This window comes from Eschrichtius robustus, chromosome 3 (genome assembly GCF_028021215.1).
Source record: "Eschrichtius robustus isolate mEscRob2 chromosome 3, mEscRob2.pri, whole genome shotgun sequence".
Taxonomy (NCBI): Eukaryota; Metazoa; Chordata; class Mammalia; order Artiodactyla; family Eschrichtiidae; genus Eschrichtius; species Eschrichtius robustus.
Genome location: NC_090826.1, coordinates 55,873,362 through 55,894,739, shown reverse-complemented (window position 1 = coordinate 55,894,739; position 21,378 = coordinate 55,873,362). Strand labels below are relative to the sequence as shown.

Genomic DNA, 21,378 nt, shown 5'->3' with positions numbered 1-21,378 from the left:
GGGATCAGCTATAAACAAATGCCAGACATTTGTAAGGCCACCAAGCCACCTAGTTGTTTCTTTTTCTCCAAGAGGACATAGTGTGCCGCCTGCAAAAGTGGGTAACTAGATGTATTCAGAATTGGAAACTCAGCAACTGTGCCATGTGCGCAAAAATGAGGCGCCACCTCCCACTACTTCTACTATGGATACTTATGAACACTGAAAAAGGGGGCACCTTGCACTCAAAACTTACAGAACAGGAACTCAAACATTTACTGAATAAATGAAATTTCCTCAAAATTTTTTCTTGAGATGAATACACGTTACGAAACAGTTTCTTTTTTTTTTTTTATTAGCCAGTTTCTTCTTTTGTATTGACTCCTGGCTTGATTTGGCAGAGGTACCATTTAGCCAGTCAAAAAAAAAAAAAAGAAGGGTATCTTTACATAATAAAAATATAATGAAGGTCCAATCAATGATTGACTAGTTTGGATAGATTAAAATACTACTTTAATTTTTTTATATCCTACAAAAAGAACAAACTTACCACGCGTTGAGCTGCTATCAATGCCGCTAATGTACTTCGCCCTGGTGCTCCCGGGGCACAGAAGGAAACTTGAACTTTGCTTCCGTTGATGGTCATACCATCAGCTGCTTGTTGAACCTCTTCAGCGTGCTCTGCAGTGCTATATTCAACCACCGCAAAGCCACCAACATAACTACCTTCATCCTGTGCAAGCTGATGTGATACATTTATTAAAAAGGGAATTCTAATATTTAGCTAGAAATACTTATTTACAAGTATATCATCTACAAATTCAAGGACAAATGTCTCAGAGCACGATACTGGTGAAAATAATGTATTCTTTCCTTCTGAAAATAAAAGTTTACTAGTTGGGTAGATGCAGTCCTTCTAGAAGATGGGAAAAGTAAGATTCTGTCAGGTTTCTTTTTACTTCTTTGAATCTCTGATTTATTTTAAAAGTCAATGTTCAAATGATAATAGTCCCTATATATTAAGATATATATATAACTGATAATTAATAGAAAAATATGGAACACAATAATTAAAACTTTCTTTAAAATAAATTCACCAGATACGCAGACGATGAAACATGCTGAACAATTACTGGATAATATATCTCTATGTAAAATAACATTTGCATTATCAAGAGTAGAAAGGTAGAAGGAACCACATTCAAAGTTTATTTCAATATTTTAGGCAGATCCCAGGAATTTGGTCAAGTATACCAAAGCAAACCTTATTTAGGAAAACTGTGCCCCAGGTCTGTTTAAAATACCATATGCAGGACACAACCTTTTTCTGAATGTGCCCTAAATAAACTCCTGCAATGCAGAACTCAATTTATTTCCAGTCACCCACCTGTTAAAGAGTGTAAAAGAAGATACTAAAGTCCTGGCTCTGTAAAGACTGGTACAAAGAGCAAAAGTAAGAACAAAATAAGACACTGAAAAGCTTCTAAGTGTTGAACATGTCTGAATCATCTTAAACACACTGATGCTATAAAGTGATAAATGGGAAAAAATTCAGCTTGGTATGTCTTTGAGAAGACACATCTGCAATACTTCTATTTGAATTTGGCATCCCATAAATTGATACTACCATTAAATCATTTTTCAGTCCTTTTTAGTTTCTTTTCTTATTTTTGAAGCTTTTTGTGTAGTAGACCAAATTTCTATTTTTTCTTCACATTCTTCCTTCCTTTTAAAACTGTCCTCAAATATTTTTTTCCTCCATAAAACTTCTTCCATTCACATGGGAGAAAGGAAAAATATCTACCTCTTCCAAACATTTCTCCTCCAACCTCATTCCTTTTAACCAAACCAAATCTTAAAATCAGGTTTGTAAAAGCCGTTAGTTCCTCTGGTCCCTTCTGACCACGAGGTAAGAAGACTGTGTCTTCCATACAGTCTATGTCAACCTACCAAGCGAGAGAGCCTGAGTTTAACAGATCTACTGATAAAGGCATTGTAAAGTGCCTTTATTAACCTTCTGAAAACTTCTAAAATATTTTTATTATTCCTGGTTCATTATAACCTTCATGCCAAATAAATTACACTATCATTTTAAGTCTTTCAAAAGACAAAATCATTTTAATTCCATAGCGTCAGCAGTTTTAAAGAAGAATATTTCCATTCAGTATGAGAGCCATTTAAATATGTAATGGCCTGACTTGTGATCTAGTGAATTTTCCATTATTTTGAAACATTTTAACAGAAGCTAAATGATCACTCACAATTATTGTAACGTTTTATTTTTTTTACCAGATGGAAAGCTAGACTAGATAACCTCTCAGTCGTATACAGTATATATTTTTGCCTATTTAGTAGAATATATTTAATTTTACTCAAAGTGCTTGAAAATTCTTACCAGTGTTGTCAGTTTTCAGGATCTTCTCTAAATGTCTCACTTACCATGACCCCATTAAGATAGAATAATGCATTCTTTTTACACCTCATAACACTTTTCTATTTTCCATCGTATCACTCTTCATACAGGATTTACAATTATTTACTTACTTGTCAGTCTCTTTCACAAACTTGTGCGGTATTAAGAGAGTATCTTTCTATCTCTATATTTCTGACATTTAGCAATATAGTGTCTGGCACTGAGAAGGTGATAAACAAAATGTGGGTGGATAAAGGGATCAATGCATGAATGGTTCAAGAATGAACGGAATGAGAAGGTGGATGTGTTAAGTGATGGGTTTGCTAAGACATACTTAATTATATAAAGACAATATAGTTTGGCCCATCAACAAAAGGGATTGATTTAAAATTTACCATCATATGAATTGGGAGATTGGGATTGACATATATACACTAATATGTATAAAATGGATAACTAATAAGAACCTGCTGTATAAAAAAATAAATAAAATTCAAAACTTCAAAAAAAATACAAAAATAAATAAATAAAATTTACCATCATATTAAAGTGTTCATTACAGACTCAATTAGAATTAGATTATCCATTGTGATATTTACATAGGTATAATAAATACGTGAGTGCATGCAGATACATACGCAGATATTTCAAAATATTTCAAATGATGCCTTAAAAATACATACCTGGCAAAACACAGGTTTATGGATACTGGAAAAAAACTGCAGCAGCTCCTCTGAATCCCTGTAGTCACTAGGGAGTTTATCTATACAAAGGCACTTAGAATGAATGAGCTCTGTGGCCAAGAGATTAACATCCATCCACTGTGCAAAGAGAGCTGACGCTCCCAACTGTTTACCCAATAGCTCCAATCTAGCCTTTGCAGCAAAGTCCTTTTTCATGTATTCCACAAATCCATAGCCTTTGGAATGGCCAGTAACTTCACTGTAGACCAGAAAGCATCTCTCGACATTTCCGTAAGCACGAACAAGTTCTTCAAACTCTTCTAACGTAAAAGAAGCGGGCAAGTTGGTAATACATAGCAAAGCATCTGTTGGCTGGAGCTGGACTATTAAGTCTTTTCCTCGAAATGAATATTGATGAAACATCTGAATTGCATTCTGGGCTTGTTCTCCATTCAATAAGGTAACAAAAGCTGGAAGAAGATAAAATGAACAAGAGTTTTCTGAGCCAGTGTTTTCAAGCTTTTCTGACCACGACCCACAGTAAGGAAATACATTTTATACCTGTGCCTCAGTACATACATACATATATATATTTCCAAAACAAAAGTATCAGGAGGTAATACTCCTATCATGTGCAATGCAGTCTGATATTTTCTATTCTATTTCATTATTTTTAAATGCTGACACCCTCACTTAACTAATTTCATGACCAGTAACTCAAAAAGTATACAAATTATATTAGGAGCTCCACTCTAAGACACCACAATATTCTGGGGGGGGGGGGGGGGTGGTAATCTTTTCAAACTACATACAGACTTGGTATTTTTCCTCAGTTAACACGTGATGCAAAATTTTATGAACTTTCGTTTCTTCTCAGAGAGTTCTAAAAGACCCTATTTGATAACAAGAACCTAAAAAACAAAGGCATAGCAAAAAGACACCAAAATGCCCAGAGGAAGCCAATTCTCCAATTCATGTATACGTTTCCTTAAAATAAAATTAATTACATTGGAACAACACACACACACACACACACACACACACAATTTGGTATGCTTTTTGGATGAACACTATGGTATGAAAAGATCACAGGATTATTATGATATTGACAAGTAGCGTCACTTTGAATCTTTGGTAAAACAAACCCCCCCCAAAATTAAAAAATCTGTCCTGTCTACCTAATGAAGTTGTTCCAGCATTAAGCAGCGAATACACATGACAATTTGCAAAATCTAAAACATGATACAGATATAAAGTTCTAAATCAGTGAAATATCACACGGACACGCGCATCTGATAAGATTTTTGAGCAATATTATAAGACAAATTTAAAACCCCAGATAAAAGAGACAACACAGGGCTAACCACAAACTACAAACACACTGCTCTCTCAACCTTCCTACCTCTCCCTCTTCTCTCCCTCTCTGGGACACGCAGTGGAGCTGCTCCACACGAACATCTAACTTTACCCAAATTCAATGATAACAACACGGCAAATATGTACAAAGCAAGAGAGAACGAAGAATTTAAACAGTGTGGACAATCCTGCCTGTCATTTCACTTAATCTGCTCTTCCCTGAGCTGGTCTTAGTGCCCACACAGCTCTCAGCCTGAGCATCTCACCACACTTTAACATTTAAAGAAACTCATTTTTCATGTAACATGATCTCCACATACAAGGAAACTACTTACAAAGGAATAGCTAACTCTTCCAACACTAGGGGGGAAAAATGGCTTTGCTGCACTTATTGAGAGAATATCTCTTGGTTTCCAATAACCCCTTTTAAAGAACTTGAGTTATTTTGATTTTATGCCTTCCTTCCCTTATGCTGACACAGAATACCATGTAATGATATTTTGCTAAAACCAGCAAACAAGCCAACAACAATTTGTAGATACTGGTTATGTTCCTATACCAGCTCATAAGCTCATCAGTTCACATTCGATTTGAATTCTCTGGGTATTGGAAACCGTTAACCATTCCCTTCCTTAACTTCCTTGATAAAGTCCTTCCTGATTTTCTTCGTACCTGTCCAAGCGCTCCTTCTTCCATTTCCTTTGCTAGATTTTTCTCCACTCACACCACTCACACCTGTAAGGTGGTAATCCTTTTTTTAATTTTTTATTGGGGTATAGTTGTTTTACAATGTTGTGTTAGTTTCTACTGTACAGTGGAGTTCCCTGTGTTATACAGCAGGTTCTTATTAGTTATCTATTTTATACATATGAGTGTATATATGTCAATCCCAATCTCCGAATTCATCCCACCTTACCCCCCCCCCACTTTCCCCCCTTGGTGTCCATACGTTTGTTCTCTACATCTGTGTCTCCATTTCTGCCCTGCAAACTGGTTCATCTGTACCATTTTTCTAGATTCCACATATATGCGTTAATATACGACACTTGTTTTTCTCTTTCTGACTTACTTCACTCTGTATGACAGTCTCTAGGTCCATCCACGTCTCTACAAATGACCCAGTTTCGTTCCTTTTTATGGCTGAGTACTATTCCATTGTATACATGTATGTAAGGTGGTAATCCTTAAGGTTGCTTCTTGGCAGAGCCACACACAGTGACAGCCATATGACTGTACCCAGCAGCCCTGAGCCATCAACCTCTCTTCTCTATGCCCTCTTCCCCTGGGCACTCATGTCCACGCCCATTTATTCAGTCTCATGTACCAGGTACTGTGTTGGGCACTGGAAAGGAGTTGGTGAACAAAACAAATAAGATCCCTTTCAACAAGGACCTCACAATCCAATAGAGCATGACAGAGATTTGACAGAGAGTTACAAGTGTAATGTTATCAAAGAGGAAGTATGAGGGCTATGGAAGCAATTAAACAGAGCAAAATGGCTAGTCTGGGGGCTCACAGAAAGCCTCCTATACCCTGTTAACTCTTAAATCTATGTTTCTAGTCCTCAGTTCCACATATATCCACGTACTGATTCACACATGACCAAACATAACTCATGATCTTCATCCTCTCCCTGTCATTCCCCTAAAATCCCAACATTGTTCAGCTTCCTTTATTCTCTATTTCAGTTGCTAGGATCACAACTCACAAATCAGAAACCTGGGAGTCACCCTAGACCCTATCTCCTTTAACTCCCACATAAAAGGAATCCTCAAATTCTACCCTCCAAATAGGTCTTGAATCCATCCTCTTTTCTTCATTCTTCTAGCTTTTCTTCTTTTTCCACAATGACAATAAAGCGATCTCTCAAAAACAAAAGTTTAATTGTGTCTGTTTACTGCCTAAAATGCAATCATTTGGTATCACTGATAAAGCCAAGCCTCAGCACAGTTATCATGTCCTACCAGGCCACTTTTTTTTTTTTTTTTTTTTTTTTTAACCATGATCAAGTTTGGTTTATTTCAGGAATGCAAAATTAGTTTTATTTTAAAATAGCAACCAAGGGTATATGGGGACACGTGCGCACACACAGCCGATTCACCCTGTCACACAGCAGAAACCAACACAACACTGCAAAGCAACCACATTCCAACAACAATGTAAAAATAAATAAATGAATAAATAAAATAGCAATCGATATAAGTTGCCACATTACCAGCACAGAAAAGAAAAATCACAGAGTATCTTAGTAGATGCAAGAAAAGATATCTGATAAAATTCAAAGTCCATGCAGGATAAAAATTCTTGGCAATCAGTGGAAAAGAAGGAAACATCCTTTATCTATTAAAGAATGTCTATATGGAACCTACATCAAAATTAACGGTGAAAGCCAAAACCATTTACTTTGAGATAGGGAATAAGGTAAGGGTTCTTGTCTCACTAGTTTTATTAACATGGAATGAAGGTCTTTGCCAGTGCAGTAGGACAAATGCAAGAAGTAAAAGACACAAGGGTTAAGAGGAGAGAAATAAAGCCTGTGTGAAAGATACGTTTGAGTGTGTAAAAAATTCAAACGAACCCACCAACAAAGAATTAGAATATGTAAGTTTACCCAGGTTGCCTACCAGGCCCTTTTGATCTGACGCCAGCCTCATTAACTGCCATACTTCCCTTCCCCACCACATTTCTTTATTCTCCAACGACACTGAGTTGTTTGTAGCTCCCTAGACAGCAACTTGTTTCAAGCATCTATATGTTACACATGTAATTCCCCTGCCTACGAGATCTCTCCCAATATCTTCAGCCACTCAAACCTTTTAGTTGGCTTTCAAATCCAGCCCAAGGGTTAATGCACCAGGATCTCCAGGAAGCATTCCCTGATGTTCTCTTCCAGTTAGTTAACCCTTGTTTTATTATACCTCTGTATTTTGAACATTGAGTGGATTATTGCACACATCACACTTTATTATAATCTATTTGTTTCGATGCCTGCTATCCTATCAACTGTGAGCTCCCTAAATTGCTAATGAATATATCTCCATCAGCTACCATAGTGTCAGGCACACAGTAGAGGATCTGTAAGTGTCAATTGAATGGATGAATGTATACATGCATAGATTAACTAGTACATTTTAAAACTGACAACTTCTTATTTTCCTTCCCTTAGGTATCTGCACTTGCTCAACCCAAATAAGACGTTTGATGGTAGAATTTAGATAACATAATGAAGCAAATTTAAAAGTCCAGGCAGTAGGAAAAAGAGGTCATTGATTCTCTTCTATAGCTTCTTCCATTTCTTTTCAAGGCGATAAATTCTCTAAAAAAAAAAAGTCCAATTTTCTCACATTGACTCTGTGGAAGTGAAAGATGTCACTCTACAGAGAAAAGGCTATAAGGGATTTGGAGATTAGTTCTGTTTCCATTTTCCTACCAAAATTTTAATATTCGACGATTGGTCCCAATCCTTTCACAAGTCACAATTTTATTTATCCTTTTGCCATTGCTTGCTCCACTAGTTAATTTATCATTGGGACAAATTTGATGGCAAGCATGCCAACAAAACTTTTTTCCCTAATGTATCCTATTTTAATACAATTATTTCTTCTTATCTATAACAGAGAGCTCTGGTTTTAAGGTCACAGTTTATAACTGTAGCCATCCTTTATTAATCTATTTATTATTATGTTTCTTCAAACACCACCATAGCTCCTGAAATCCAAGGCAATGTCATTTAATACAATTACTGAGTTTCTTCGTTGTATTATTCTAGTGGGTGATTTTGGCTTTGTAGTATACATCTTTAACTTAACAGTTACCATGAAGTGATACTGGTCTCTTTGTGTATAATCTAAAAACTTTACAACAGTATACTTCCATTCCTCCCCTCCCAACCTTTGTATTGTTGCCATGCATTTTATTCCTACATGTGTTATAACCTCTACAATATAGTGTTATTATTTTCACTTAAAACAATTATCTTTTAAAGAGATCTGAATATTAATAAAACAGTCTTTACACACATAAAGACAACATCTGGTATTCTTCATTTTTTTGTGTAGATCCAGATTCCCATCCAGCATCATTTTCTCCATGCTTTATTAAAGGACTTCTTTAAATACTTCTTATAATGCAGGTCTGATGGTGATGAATTCTTTCAGCTTTTATATGATTGAAAAACATCTTTCTTCACGCTCATTTTTAAAGGATATTTTTGGTGGGTAAATAACTCTGTGGGATTTTTTGAGGTATAAATGATACATAACATTATATTAGTTTCAGGCGTACAATTAATAATCCAATATTTGTATATACTGTGAAATAATCACCGCAATAATTCTAGTTAACATCCATCACCATACATAGTTACAAAAATTTGTTGGGGGGGGGGGGGCGGATAAGAACTTTTAAGATCTACTTTCTTCACAACTTTCAAATACGCACTATAGTATTATTAACTATAGCAACCACGCTGGGAACTTCCCTGGTGGTTCAGTGGATAAGACTCTGTGCTCCCAATGCAGGGGGACCAGGTTTGATCCCTGGTCAGGGAACTAGATCCCACATGCATGCCGTAACTAAGAGCCCGCATGCTGCAACTAAGAGCCTGCATGCCGGAACTAAGAGCCCGCATGCCGCAACTAAAGATCCCACGTGCGGCAGTGAAGATCCTGTGTGCCGCAACTAAGACCCGGTATGGTCAAATCAAACAAACAAACAAACAAACTATAGTAACCATGCTATACATTATATCCCCATGACTTAATTATTTTATATGGAAATTTATACCTTATGACTCCCTTCACCCATTTCGCCAACCCCTATCCCTAGCCTCTGGCAACCACCAATTGTTCTCTGTATCTATGAGCTCGTGTTTTTTGTTTTTTGGTTTTTTTAGATTTCACCTATAAGTGAGGTCCTACAGTATTTGTCTTTCTCTGTCTGACTTATTTCACTTAGCATAATACTCTCAAGGCCCATTCATCTTGTCACAAATGGCAAGATTTCATTCTTTTTTAAGGCTAAATAATATTCCATTGTCTATATACACCACATCTTCCTTATCCATTCATCCATCAGTAATCACTTAGGTTGTTTCCAAGTCTTGACTATGGTAAATAATACTGCAATGAGCATGGGGGTGCATATATCTTTTTGAGTTACTGTTTTCGTTTTCTTCAGGTCAATAGCCCAAAGTGGAATTGCTGGACAAATGGCAGTTCCATTTTTAATTTTCTGAGGGATCTCCATACTGTTTTCCAGTGGTTGCACCAATTTCCATTCCCACAAACAATGCACAAGAGTTTCCTTTTCTCCACATCCTCTCCAGCACTAAGTTCTTGTTGTCTTGATAATAGCTATTCTAACAGGTGTGAGGTGATATATAATTGTGGTTTTGATTTGCATTTCCCTGATGATTAGTGATACTGAACACCTCTCCATGTATCTGTTGGCCATCTATATGCCTAATCTGGAAAAATGTCTATTCAGATCCTCTGCCAGGTTTTTAATCAGATTGTTTGTTCTTTTGCTATTGAGTTGTATGAGTTCTTTATATATTATGGATATTAGCCTCTTATCAGATATATGATTTGCAAATATTTTCTCCAATTAAGTAGGTTACCTTTTAATTTTAATGGTTTTCTTTGCTGTGCAGAAGCTTTTTAGTTTGATGGAGTCCCACCTGTATATTTTTACTTTTGTCGCCTTTGCTATAGTGTCAAATCCAAAAAATCATCACCAAGACTGATATGAAGAAGATTACTGCCTATGTTTTCTTCTAGGAGTTTTATGATTTCAGGTCTTACATTCAAGTCTTTAATCCATTCTGGGTTTATTTTTATATATGGTGTAAGATAGTGGTGCAATTTCATTCCTTTGCCTGTGGCTGTCCAGTTTTTCCAACACCAATATTGAAGAGACTATCCTTTTCCCATTGTATATTCTCGACTACTTTGTCCTAAACTAATTGACCATATATGTGGCAGTTTATTTCTGGGCTCTCTATTCTTTTCCATTGATCTATGTGTCTGTTTTCATGCCAATACCATACTGATTACTATAGCTTTATATTACAGTCTGAAATCAGGGAGTGTGATGTCCCCAGTTTTGTTCTTCTTTCTCAAGACTGCTTGGGTTATTCAGGGTATTTTGTGGTTTCATACAAATTTAAGGATTATTCTATTTCTGTGAAAAATGCCAATGGAATATTTGATGGGATTGCACTAAATCTGTAGATTGCTTTCAGTAGTATGGACATTTTGACAATATTAATTCTTCCAACCCATGACCATGGAATACCTTCCACTTGTCTTCAATTCCTTTCATTAATGTCTTAATAATTTTATGGTGATAATTTTTTTCTTTCAGCAAAGAAAGAAAAGGTTGCCCCATGGTCTTCTCATTTGCACTGTTTCCAATAAATATGCATCATCGTTATCTTTTTCCATCTAAATAATATGCCCTTTTTTGGGGGGCACTGTTTTTAAGATTTTTCTCTTTATTACTAATTGCAAACAATTTGATTACAAATGTACCTTATTGTAGTTTTTGTCGTGTTTTTGTGCTTGAGGTTGGTTAAACTTTGGGGATCTCTGGGTTTAGAGTTTTCATCAAATTTGGAAAAATTTCAGCCATTAATTCTTTAAATATTTTTACTGTACTACTTGCTCTCTCTTACAGAGACTCCATTACTCCAACATTAGGACTCTTGAAGTTGGCCCAAAGTTGACTGATACTCTGTTCATGTTTTATAGTCTTTTTTTCCTCTGCTTCATTTTGGTTGTTTCCATGTATTCACAATCACTAATCTGTTCCTCTACAATGTCTACTCTGCTAGTTAATCCCATCCACCCATCCCATTTTTCATCCTGGACATTGTAGTTTTCACCTCTAAAAGTGTGAGTTAAGTATATTTTAATATCTTCCATCCTCTATTTAATATGTTCAATTTTTACTATAAATTCTTGTATATATGAAACACAGTTATAAAAACTGTTTTAATGTCCATTTTCATTAATTCATCTGCTTCAATTCCAGGTCAGTTTTGATTGATTGGTTTTTCTCCTCATTATGGGTTGTATTTTCCTGCTTCTTTGCTGTATCTGGTAATTTTTAATTGGATACCAGACATTGTAAATTTTTACCTTGCTGGGTACTGGATTTTTTTTGTATTCATATAAGTATCCTTGAGTTTTGTTCTAGGTTGTGGTTATCAGGAACAAGCTTGATCCTTTCTGGTCTTGTTTTTAAATTTTTAGCATCGTTAATCTAAAGTCAATTTTCTCCACTCTTGAGACAAAACACTTCTGAATACTCCTTCTAATCAACCACCAATTATGCTGTCTATCATCCTCACTGGTAGCAACAGCACCATTCCCAGCTGTAAAGCCTTTGTCAATATTTATAACATTGAAGTTGTACATAACCTACAAACCCAGTAATTCACTTGTGGAGAAACAGTTGCAATGAATACTAGAAGTAAAAGCATATTCATTGCAGCATTATTTAAAATGCTGGAAAAGTTAAAGCTTCCTAAATGCCTATCAGTAATGAATAGATTTATCAATGGTAATAAACTGACAGGACAGAATAATATGTAGTAGTTTAAATCGATGAATTAGAGCTATATGTATCAATGTGGAAAGATCCAAAAAACAAAATAGAGGTTAAAAAAAAAAAGCAAGTTGCTAAATGAAAACTACAGTAGAATACCATTTACATTTAGTTTTTAAAAACACCAAGTACAACACTGTTAACTTTACATACAGTAAAATTTCAGGCATTAGATGGGATGCCTTGGCAAGAAACAGCTTCACAATTTCAATGGCTTAACAAAAGGGTTTTTTTTTCCCTTGTTGCTTTTCATGCTGCATATCCCATGCTGAAAGGAAGGAAGGAAGGAAGAAAGGAAGGAGGCTTTGCTCATTATAGTCACTCTGGGACTATGTTTAAAGAGGGTCTACAACCTTCCTCAATCACTTTAGCAAGTGGAGGGGTGAGCAGTGAATCACATGCTAGCTCTGAAATCTTCCACGTGGAGGGGATACACGCCATTTCCACTGCACTTCATTCATCGAAAAGCAAATCACATGTCCATTGGTAACTTCAAGGAGGCACAGGGAAGCACTGTCTTACCTCATGACCAGAAGAAAAAGAAAAAAAATCTGTGAACAGCTCTAATGATTACCACAATCATTAGAGGGAATGGAATCAGAGAAGGGGTAGGAACTTGATTTCATCTTTAACTATAATGTCTTTTTTACAATTTTTTTATAAGTCAGAAAAAATAAATGCAGAATTCCTGACCATACCATCAGAGGTATTCATTCAGTAGTACTACATTAGCACTCTAGCATCTATATAATATCTTTAAAGACAAAAAAAAACCTTAAAAAAACTTTTTAAATTGAAGTATAATTGACATATAACATTATATTAGTTTCAAGTGTACAACGTACACTTTTTTTTTGTTGGCCAAGCCACATGACATGTGGGATCTTAGTTCCCCGAACAGGGATTGAACCCACACCCCCTGCAGTGGAAGCATGGAGTCTTAACCATTGGACTGCTGGGGAAGTCTCCCATAATGATTTGATATTTTTATATATTGTGAAATAGTCACCACAGTAATTCTAGTTAACATCTGCCACCATACATAGTTAAAACTTTTTTTCTTGGGATGAGAACTTTCAAGATCTACTCTCTCAGCAACTTTCAAATATGCAACACAGCATTATTAACTGTGACAAACAGTCACCATCCTTATATATTACATCCCCAGTACTTCTTTATTTTATAACTGGAAGTTTGTACTCTTTGACTTCCTTCACCCATTTCATCCACCCTTACAAAAAACATTTTAAAAGCATAAAACACTTCAATAAAACATTTGCTAATTTGGGAGTCAGTATATATATAATGGTTATATCATCCTCCATACATTTCCTTATTTTTTTAGCATCTCAAAGAGAGGTTTTTTACACATCATATGTACACAAAGAAAATAATCTAGTTTAGGCTTTTAATCTCACAGATATAAAACTAATGTGCAGAAAAATTAAACGATTTTCCCAATTTGTATAACTAAAGGTCAAATCACATAATTTACTAAGTCCAGTAATATATTATTAAAACTGAAGGATACTTAACATATAAAAAACACTCATTAAAATGTTACAACATATAACATTAGAACATTCATTATAAAAATTCATAAAGCTGTAGTAATATTATATTATTTATTTATATTTAAAAAAACCAATGCAAATTCATTTTTTTGCCTAATTGTTTATTGAGGTATAGTTGATTTACAATATTATATTAGTTTCTGGTGTATATCATAGTGATTCAAATGTTTATAGATTATAAACAGGTCTATCCATGTATTGCAAAAGGCAAAATTTCATTCTTTTTTTTATGGCTGAGTGGTATTCCATTGTATATATGTACTACTTCTTCTTTATCCATTCATCTGTTGATGGACACTTAGGTTGCTTCTATATCTTGGCTATTGTGAATCGCTGCTATGAACATTGGGGTGTGCATGTATCTTTTTGAATTAGTGTTTTCACTTTCTTTAGATATTTACTCGGGAATGGAGTGGAGTTGCTGATCATATGGTAGTTCTATTTTTAGTTTTATGAGGAACCTCCGTACTATTTTCCATAGTTGCTGCACCAATTTACATTCTCATCAATAGTGCACAAGAGTCCCTTTCTCCACATTCTTGACAACATTTGTTATTTGTGCTCTTTTTGATAATAGTCATACTGACAAGTGTGAGGTGATATTTCATTGTGGGTTTGATTTGTAGTTCTCTGATGATTAGTGATGTTGAGCATCTTTTCACAGGGCTTGATGGCCACCTGTATGTCTCCCTTGTAAAAATGTCTATTCAGGTCTTCTGCCCATTTTAGTTGGGTTATTTGGTCTTTTGACATTGAGCTGTATGAGCTGTTCATATATTTTGAATATTAATCACTTATCAGTCATATCCTTTGCAAATATTTTCTCCCATTCAGTAGGTTGTCTTTTCATTTTGTCAGTGGTTTCCTCCTCTATGCAAAAGCTTTTAAGTTTAATTCGGTCCCATTTGTTTATTTTTGCTTTTGTTTCCTTTGCTTTAGGAGGGATATCCAAAAGTATATTGCTACAATTTATGTCAAAGAGTGTTCTGCCTATGTTTTCTGCTAGGATTTTATGGTTTGCTGTCTTACATTTAGGTCTTTAATCCATTTTGAGTTTAGTTTTGTGTATGGTATGAGAAAATGTTCTAATTTCATTCTTTTACAAGAGCTGTCCAGTTTTCTCAGCATCATTTCTTGAACAGACTGCCTTTCCCCCATTGCATATTCTTGCCTCCTTTGTCTTGGATTAATTGACCATAAATGTCTGGGCTTACTTCTGGGCTTTCTATTCTGTTCCACTGATCTATGTTTTTGTGCCAGTACCATACTGTTTTGATTACTGTAGCTTTGTAGTATAGTCTGAAGTCAGGGAGCATGATACCTCCAGATCTGTTCTTCTTTCTCAAGATTGCTTTGGCTATTTGGGGTCTTTTGAGTTTTCATACAAATTTTAGAATTATTTGTTCTACTTCGGTGACTAATCCTATTGGTACTTTGATATGATGGCATTAGATATGTAGATTGCCTTGGGTAGTATGGTCATTTTAGCAATATTACTTCTTCCAATTCATGAGCACTATGTATCTTTCCATCTATTTGCGTCATCTTCAATTTCTTTCATCAGTGTCTTAGAGTTTTCCGAGTACAGAGTAAATCTCCTTAGATTTATTCCTAGGTTTGTTTTTTTTGTTTGTTTTTGGTTTTTTGATGTTATGGTAAATGGACCGTTTTCTTAATTTCTGATAGTTCATTGTTAGTGTATAGAAATGCAACATATTTCAGCATATTAATGTTGTATTTTGCAACTGTACTGAATTCATTGATGAATTTTTGGTGGCATCTTTAGAATTTTCTATGTGTACTGTGTGTCACCTGCAAACGGTGACAGTTTTACTTCTCCCTTTCCAATTTGGATTTCTTTTATTTCTTTTTATTGTATGACTGCTGTGGCTAGGACATTCAGTTCTATGTTGGATAAAAGTGGCGAGAGTGGGCATCCTTGTCTTGGTCCTGTTCTTAGAGGAAATGTTTTCAGCTTTTCACCATCAAGTATGATGTTAGCTATGGGCTTATCATATGGCCTTTATTATTTTGAGGTTTGTTCCCTCTGTACCTATTTTGTTGAGAATTTTAATCATAAATCGATGTTGAATTTTGTCAAAAGCTTTTTCTGCATATATTGAGATGGTCATGATTTTTATTCTTCAATTTGTTAATATAGTTTATCATATTGATTGATTTGCAGATATTGAACTATCCTTGCATCCCTGGGATAAGCCCTGCTTGGTCATGGTGTATGATCCTTTCAACATATTATTGATTTCAGTTTGCTGATATTTTGTTGAGGATTTTTGCATCTATGTTCATCAGTGATATTGTCCTGTACTTTTCTTTTTTTGTGGTGTGTTTGGTTTTGTTATCAGGGTGATGCTGGCCTTGTAGAATGAGTTCAGAAGTATTCCTTCCTGTGCAATTTTTTAGAATAGTTTGAGAAGGATAGGTGTTAACTCTTCTCTAAATGTTTAGTACACATCTGGTGCTGTGAACACATCTGGTGCTGATTTGCTGGGAGTTTTTTGTTACTGACTCAATTTCAATGCTCTGGTAATTGGTCTGTTCATATTTTCTATTTCTTCCTGGTTCAAACTTGGGAGACTGTGTATTTCTAGGAATTTGTCCATTTCTTCTGGATTGTCCATTCTATTGGCATATAGTTGTTCACAGTAATCTCTTATGATCCTTTGTTATTTCTGTGGTGTTAGTTGTAACTTCTTTGCCATTTCTGATTTTATTGATCTGGGCCCTCTCTTTTTCTTGATGAATCTGGCTAAAGGTTTATCAATTTTGTTTACCTTTTCAAAGAAACAGCTCTTAGTTTCATTGATCGTTTCTATTGTTTTCCTAGTCTCTCTATTTCATTTATTTCTGTTCTGATCTTTATGATTTCTCTACTTGTGCTACCTCTAGGTTTTGTTTGTTCTTCTTTTTCTAGTTCATTTAGGTGTAAGGTTAGGTTGTTCAAGAGTTTTCTTGTTCCCTGAGGTAGGCTTGCATCTCAGTAAACCTTCCTCTTAGAATTGCTCTTGCTGCATCCCATAGATTTGGATCATTGTGTTTTCATTTGTCTTCGGGAGTTTTTAAATTTCTTTTTTGATTTCTTCAATGATACAATGGTTGTTCGGCAGCATTTTGTTTAGCCTCCACATATGTGTTTATGTTTTTTTCAATTTTTTGCTTGCAGTTGATTTCTAGTCTCACAGTGTTGTGGTTGGAAAAGATGCTTGATATGATTTCAGTTTTCTTAAATTTACTGAGACTTATTTTTGGCCTAGCATGTGCTCTGTCCTGGAGCATGTTCCATGTGTACTTGAAAAGAATGTGTATTTTGCTGTTTGGGGATGAAATGTTCTATATATATCTATTAAGTCCATTTTGTCTAAAGCGTTGTTTAAGACCAGTGTTTCCTTATTGATTTTCTCTCTGGATGATCTGTCCAATGATGTAAGTGAGGGGTTAAAGTCCCCTAGTACTATTGTGTTACTGTAAATTTCTCCCTTTATGTCTGTTAATATTTGCTTTATTACTGCTATATTTTCTTCTTGGACTGATCTCTTGATCATTATGTAATGTCCTTCTTTGTCTCTTGTTATAGTCTTTGACTTAAAGTCTACTTTGTCTGATATAAGTATTGCTACTCCAGCTGTTTTTTGATTTCCATTTACATGGAATACCTTTTTCCATCCCCTCACTTTAAGTCTGTGTGTGTCTTTAGAACTGAAGTGAGTCTCTTGTAGGCAGCATATGTATAGTTCTTGCTTTTGTATCCATTCACAAGTTCTATGTCTTTTGATTGGAACATTTAGTCCATTTACATTTAAAGTAATTATTGATAGGTATGTACTTATTGCCATTTTGTTAATTGTTTGGGGATTGTTTTTGTAGTTACTTTTTTTTAAAAATTATTTATTTATTTATTTATTTATGGCTGTGTTGGGTCTTCGTTTCTGTGCGAGGGCTTTCTCCAGTTGCAGTCAGCAGGGGCCACTCTTCATCGCGGTGCGCGGGCCTCTCACTATCGCGGCCTCTCTTGTTGCGGAGCACAGGCTCCAGATGTGCAGGCTCAGTAGTTGTGGCTTACGGGCCTAGTTGCTCCGCGGCATGTGGGATCTTCCCAGACCAGGGCTCGAACCCGTGTCCCCTGCATTGGCAGGCAGATTCTCAACCACTGCGCCACCAGGGAAGCCCTGTAGTTACTTTTTTGTTCCTCTCTTCTTTTGTTCTCTTCCCTTGTGATTTGATGACTCTCTTTAGTGTTATGTTTAGGTTTCTTTCTCTTTCTTTTGTGTATATCTATTACAGAATTTCGGTTTGTGGCTACCATGAGGTTTTTATGTATAAATCTATTATTATTTTAATTTGCTGTTTTCTTAATTTCAAACGCATTTTTAAAACCCTGCATTTTACTCCCCTCCCCCCCACTTACTGTTATTGACATCATATTTTACATCTTTTGGTTTTGTGTGTCCCTTAACTACACATTTCAGATATAAATGATTTTACTACTTTTGTCTTTTAACCTTCCTATTAGCTTTGTACATGGTTGATTTACTATCTTTACTGTATATTTGCCTTTACCAATGAGCTTTTTCCTTTTGCAATTTTCATGTTTCTAGTTGTGCCTTTTCTTTTTTGCTTTATTAAAGAAGTCCCTTTAACATTTCTTGTAAAACCGATTCGGTGGTGCTGAGCTCTTTTAGCTTTTGTTTGTGTGTAAAACTTTCGATCTCTCCATCAAATCTGAATGAAAGCCTTACTGAGTATTCTTGGTTGTAGGTTTTTCACCGCTTTAAATATATCATGCCACTCCCTTCTTGCCTTCAGAGTTTCTAATGAAAAGTCAGCTGAAAGCCTTATGGGGGTTCCCTTCTAAGTAACTTGTTGCTTTTCCCTTGCTGCTTTTTTTATTCTCTTTAACTTTTGCCATTTTAATTACAAAGTGTCTTGGTGTAGTCCTCTTTGAGTTGATCCTGTTTGGGACTGTCTGTGCTTCCTGTACCTGGATGTTTGTTTCCTTCCCCAGGTTAGGGAAGTTTTTCAGCTATTGTGTCTTCAAATATGTTCTCTGCCCCTTTCTCTCTCCTCCTTCTGGGACCCCTAAAATGCGAATGTTAGTATGCGTGATGTTGTCTCTGAGGTATTTTAAACTGTTCTCATTTCTTTTTATTCTTTTTTCTGTTAAGCTTCAGTACTTTCTCCTGTTCTGTCTTCCAGCTCACTGATTCATTCCTCTGTATCATTTAATCTATTTTTGATTCCTTCTGGTGTATTTTTCATTTCAGTTATTGTATTCTTCATCTGTTTGGTTCTTCTTTATACTTTCTAACTCTTTCTTAAAAACATCTAACTTCTCACTCTGTTTATCCTTTCTTCTCCTGAGTTCTTTGATCATCTTTACAATCACTACCTTGACTATTTCTCAGGTAGATTGCCTATCTCCTCTTCACTTCTTCTGGAATTTTATCTGTTCCTTCGTTTGGAACATGCTCTTTGGTCACCTCACTTTGCCTAATTTGCTGTTTCTTTTTCTATATATCTGGTAGGTTGGTTACATTTCCTGGCCTTGAAGAAGTGGCCTTTTGTAGGAGACATCCTATGCATGCCAGCAGTGCACTCCTTTCTGGTCACCAGAGCTATATGCTCTAGGGATGCCCCCTATGTGGGCTGCATGGGTCCTTCTGTTGTGGTGGGCTGACTACTGTGGGAAGTCTGGGAGGCGTGGCTACCTGGTCCAGTTGGTTGCCAGGCCCTGCCTTGTGAGGAGGTTGCTGACAGTTGGTTAGTGGGACCATGTCACAAGCTGAGGAGCTGGCTCTCTCATGGGCAGAGATGAGTTCTGGGAGGGGGTGGTCGCAGGACCAGGGTTCCTGATCTAGTTTTGGTCTGCTGGTGGATGGGGCTGCTTCCTGACATGGCTCTCTGTGGGTTATGGGGTGTCCCAAAGCTGGTGTTGTCCCACTGGCTAGATCCTGGGGCAACTGGCTAAGGAGTCCAAGGCATCTTGCAGCTGATGTTGGCCTACTGGTGGGCAGGGCTGGGGCCCAGGGTGTCCCAGGGCTAGTACCAGCTCACTAGTAGGCAAAGCTAGGCCCCAGGTTTTCCAGCTGCAGGGCCCTGGGGGGTCCCAAAGCTGGTGTCAGCCCACTGGTGGGTGGTGCCAGATCCTGGGTGCTGAGGGGCCCAAGGTGTCCCAGACCTGGTGTTGGCCTGCTGGTGGGCAGGACCAGGGCCTGAGGGCGCCTGGGGCTGGTATTGTCCTGCTGTTCTGTTGGTTAGATTCTGACAGGGCAGGCTGCAGTGCTGTGGTGGTCCTGAGGCTGGTGTCTGCCCACTGGTGGGAAGGGTTGGGGTCCCGGGGATTCCAGGGCTAGTACCCGCCCACCAGGAGGTAAAGCTGGGTTCTGGGGCTTGGCTGGCTAACTGGTAGGCAGAGTTGTGTCCTGGGGTCTCTGGCTGCAGGGTCCGGGGTCCCAGAGCAGGTGTCCGACTGCTGGTGGGTGGGGCTGGGTACCAGGATCTCCAACTGCAGGGCCCTGGGTGTCCTTGAGCTGGTTTTAGCCCACTGGTATGCGGGGCCGGTTCCCGACACAGTTGGCTGCACAGTCCTAGGTGTCCTAAAGCTTGTGAGATTTCCTGGTAGGTGGGGCTGGTTTCTGGGGAAGCTGGCTGAGGGGCCCAAGATGTCTCAGAGCTGGTGCCGGCCTGCTGGTGAGTGGGCTGGGTCCTGCCATGGCAGGCTGCAGGGCTGTGGTGGTCTTGGGGCTTGGGTCTGCCCACTGGTGTATATGGCTGGAGCCCAGGATGTCCTGGGGCTGGTACCTGCCCACTGGTGGCTGGAGCTGGGTCCTGTGGTCTCTGGATGCAGGGCCCTGGGGGTCCCAGGGCTAGTGCCTATGCACTGGTATGTGGAACTGGGTCCTGGCCCCTCTGGTTGCTATGGGCTCAAGGGGTCTTAAGGCAGCCTGGCCGCTGGTGAGTGGGGCTGTGTCCCCATCCTGTTAGTTGCTTGGCCTGATGCATCCCAGCACTGACCCAGCCGGGCCAGGTCAGGCACTAATAACCTAGAGGAAGGATTCCAAATGGTGCTTACCAGCACCAGCGTCCATGTGGTAGAATGAGCTCCCCAAAATGGCTGCCACCAATATTATATTAATTTATGTGATTAAAATTTAGAATAATACTACCTTCAGAAAATAAATTAAGTAACATGTATATAATTTAATGCTTAAGAATTTCAGAGATTAGCTTAAGAATAAAAAGACACTTAGATTTTTGGTCTACAACGACAACCTGCAGAATTAAAATCAGACGCTTAGAACAGAAATCTTACCTGTTCGCTTATTTCTGTCCACATAACAATACTTTAACTCATAGTCTTGTAATAAATCATGAACTTCCTGAAAGAGACAAAACATGAACTCAATAAACACACGAATGCAGTTAGTGGATGATCCAGCCATAGCAGCCGACCACCATTACCATCACCATCCCCCATGTAAAAAAATCTTCCATGGATCTCCATCACTTATTTAAATTAAAGGCATTCAGGCCCACCAGATATGGCACCAACCTACCTCTGCAAATACATCTCCCAATATATCCCTACACATGCCCATATTCCTGCTCAGATGAACACTCATTCTCTCATGAGTATACCATGCACAATCCTCATTCTGAATTATGCTGATACCTTGATCTAGCATGGGGTAAACATACCACTACAGCTCCCAAACTTCATCTAGAATCACATGCTTCCTTTGAAATC

The 21,378-nt window shown here is 37.3% G+C and overlaps 1 protein-coding gene across 1 annotated transcript in view; it reads right to left on the bottom strand.

Moving 5' to 3' along the window:
• The window catches only part of RAVER2 (ribonucleoprotein, PTB binding 2), a 90,311-nt gene extending 69,309 nt beyond the window's left edge, over nt 1–21,002 (bottom strand). Inside the window, exons 1-3 of the mRNA XM_068540048.1 lie at nt 20,944–21,002; nt 3,076–3,545; nt 530–721 (exon numbers count right to left, since the gene is read on the bottom strand). Of these exons, the coding sequence (XP_068396149.1) occupies nt 530–721; nt 3,076–3,498 (615 nt within the window). The 5' untranslated portion in view covers nt 3,499–3,545; nt 20,944–21,002. The remainder of the gene's footprint in view (nt 1–529; nt 722–3,075; nt 3,546–20,943) is intronic.
• Between the last annotated feature and the right edge of the window lie 376 nt (nt 21,003–21,378).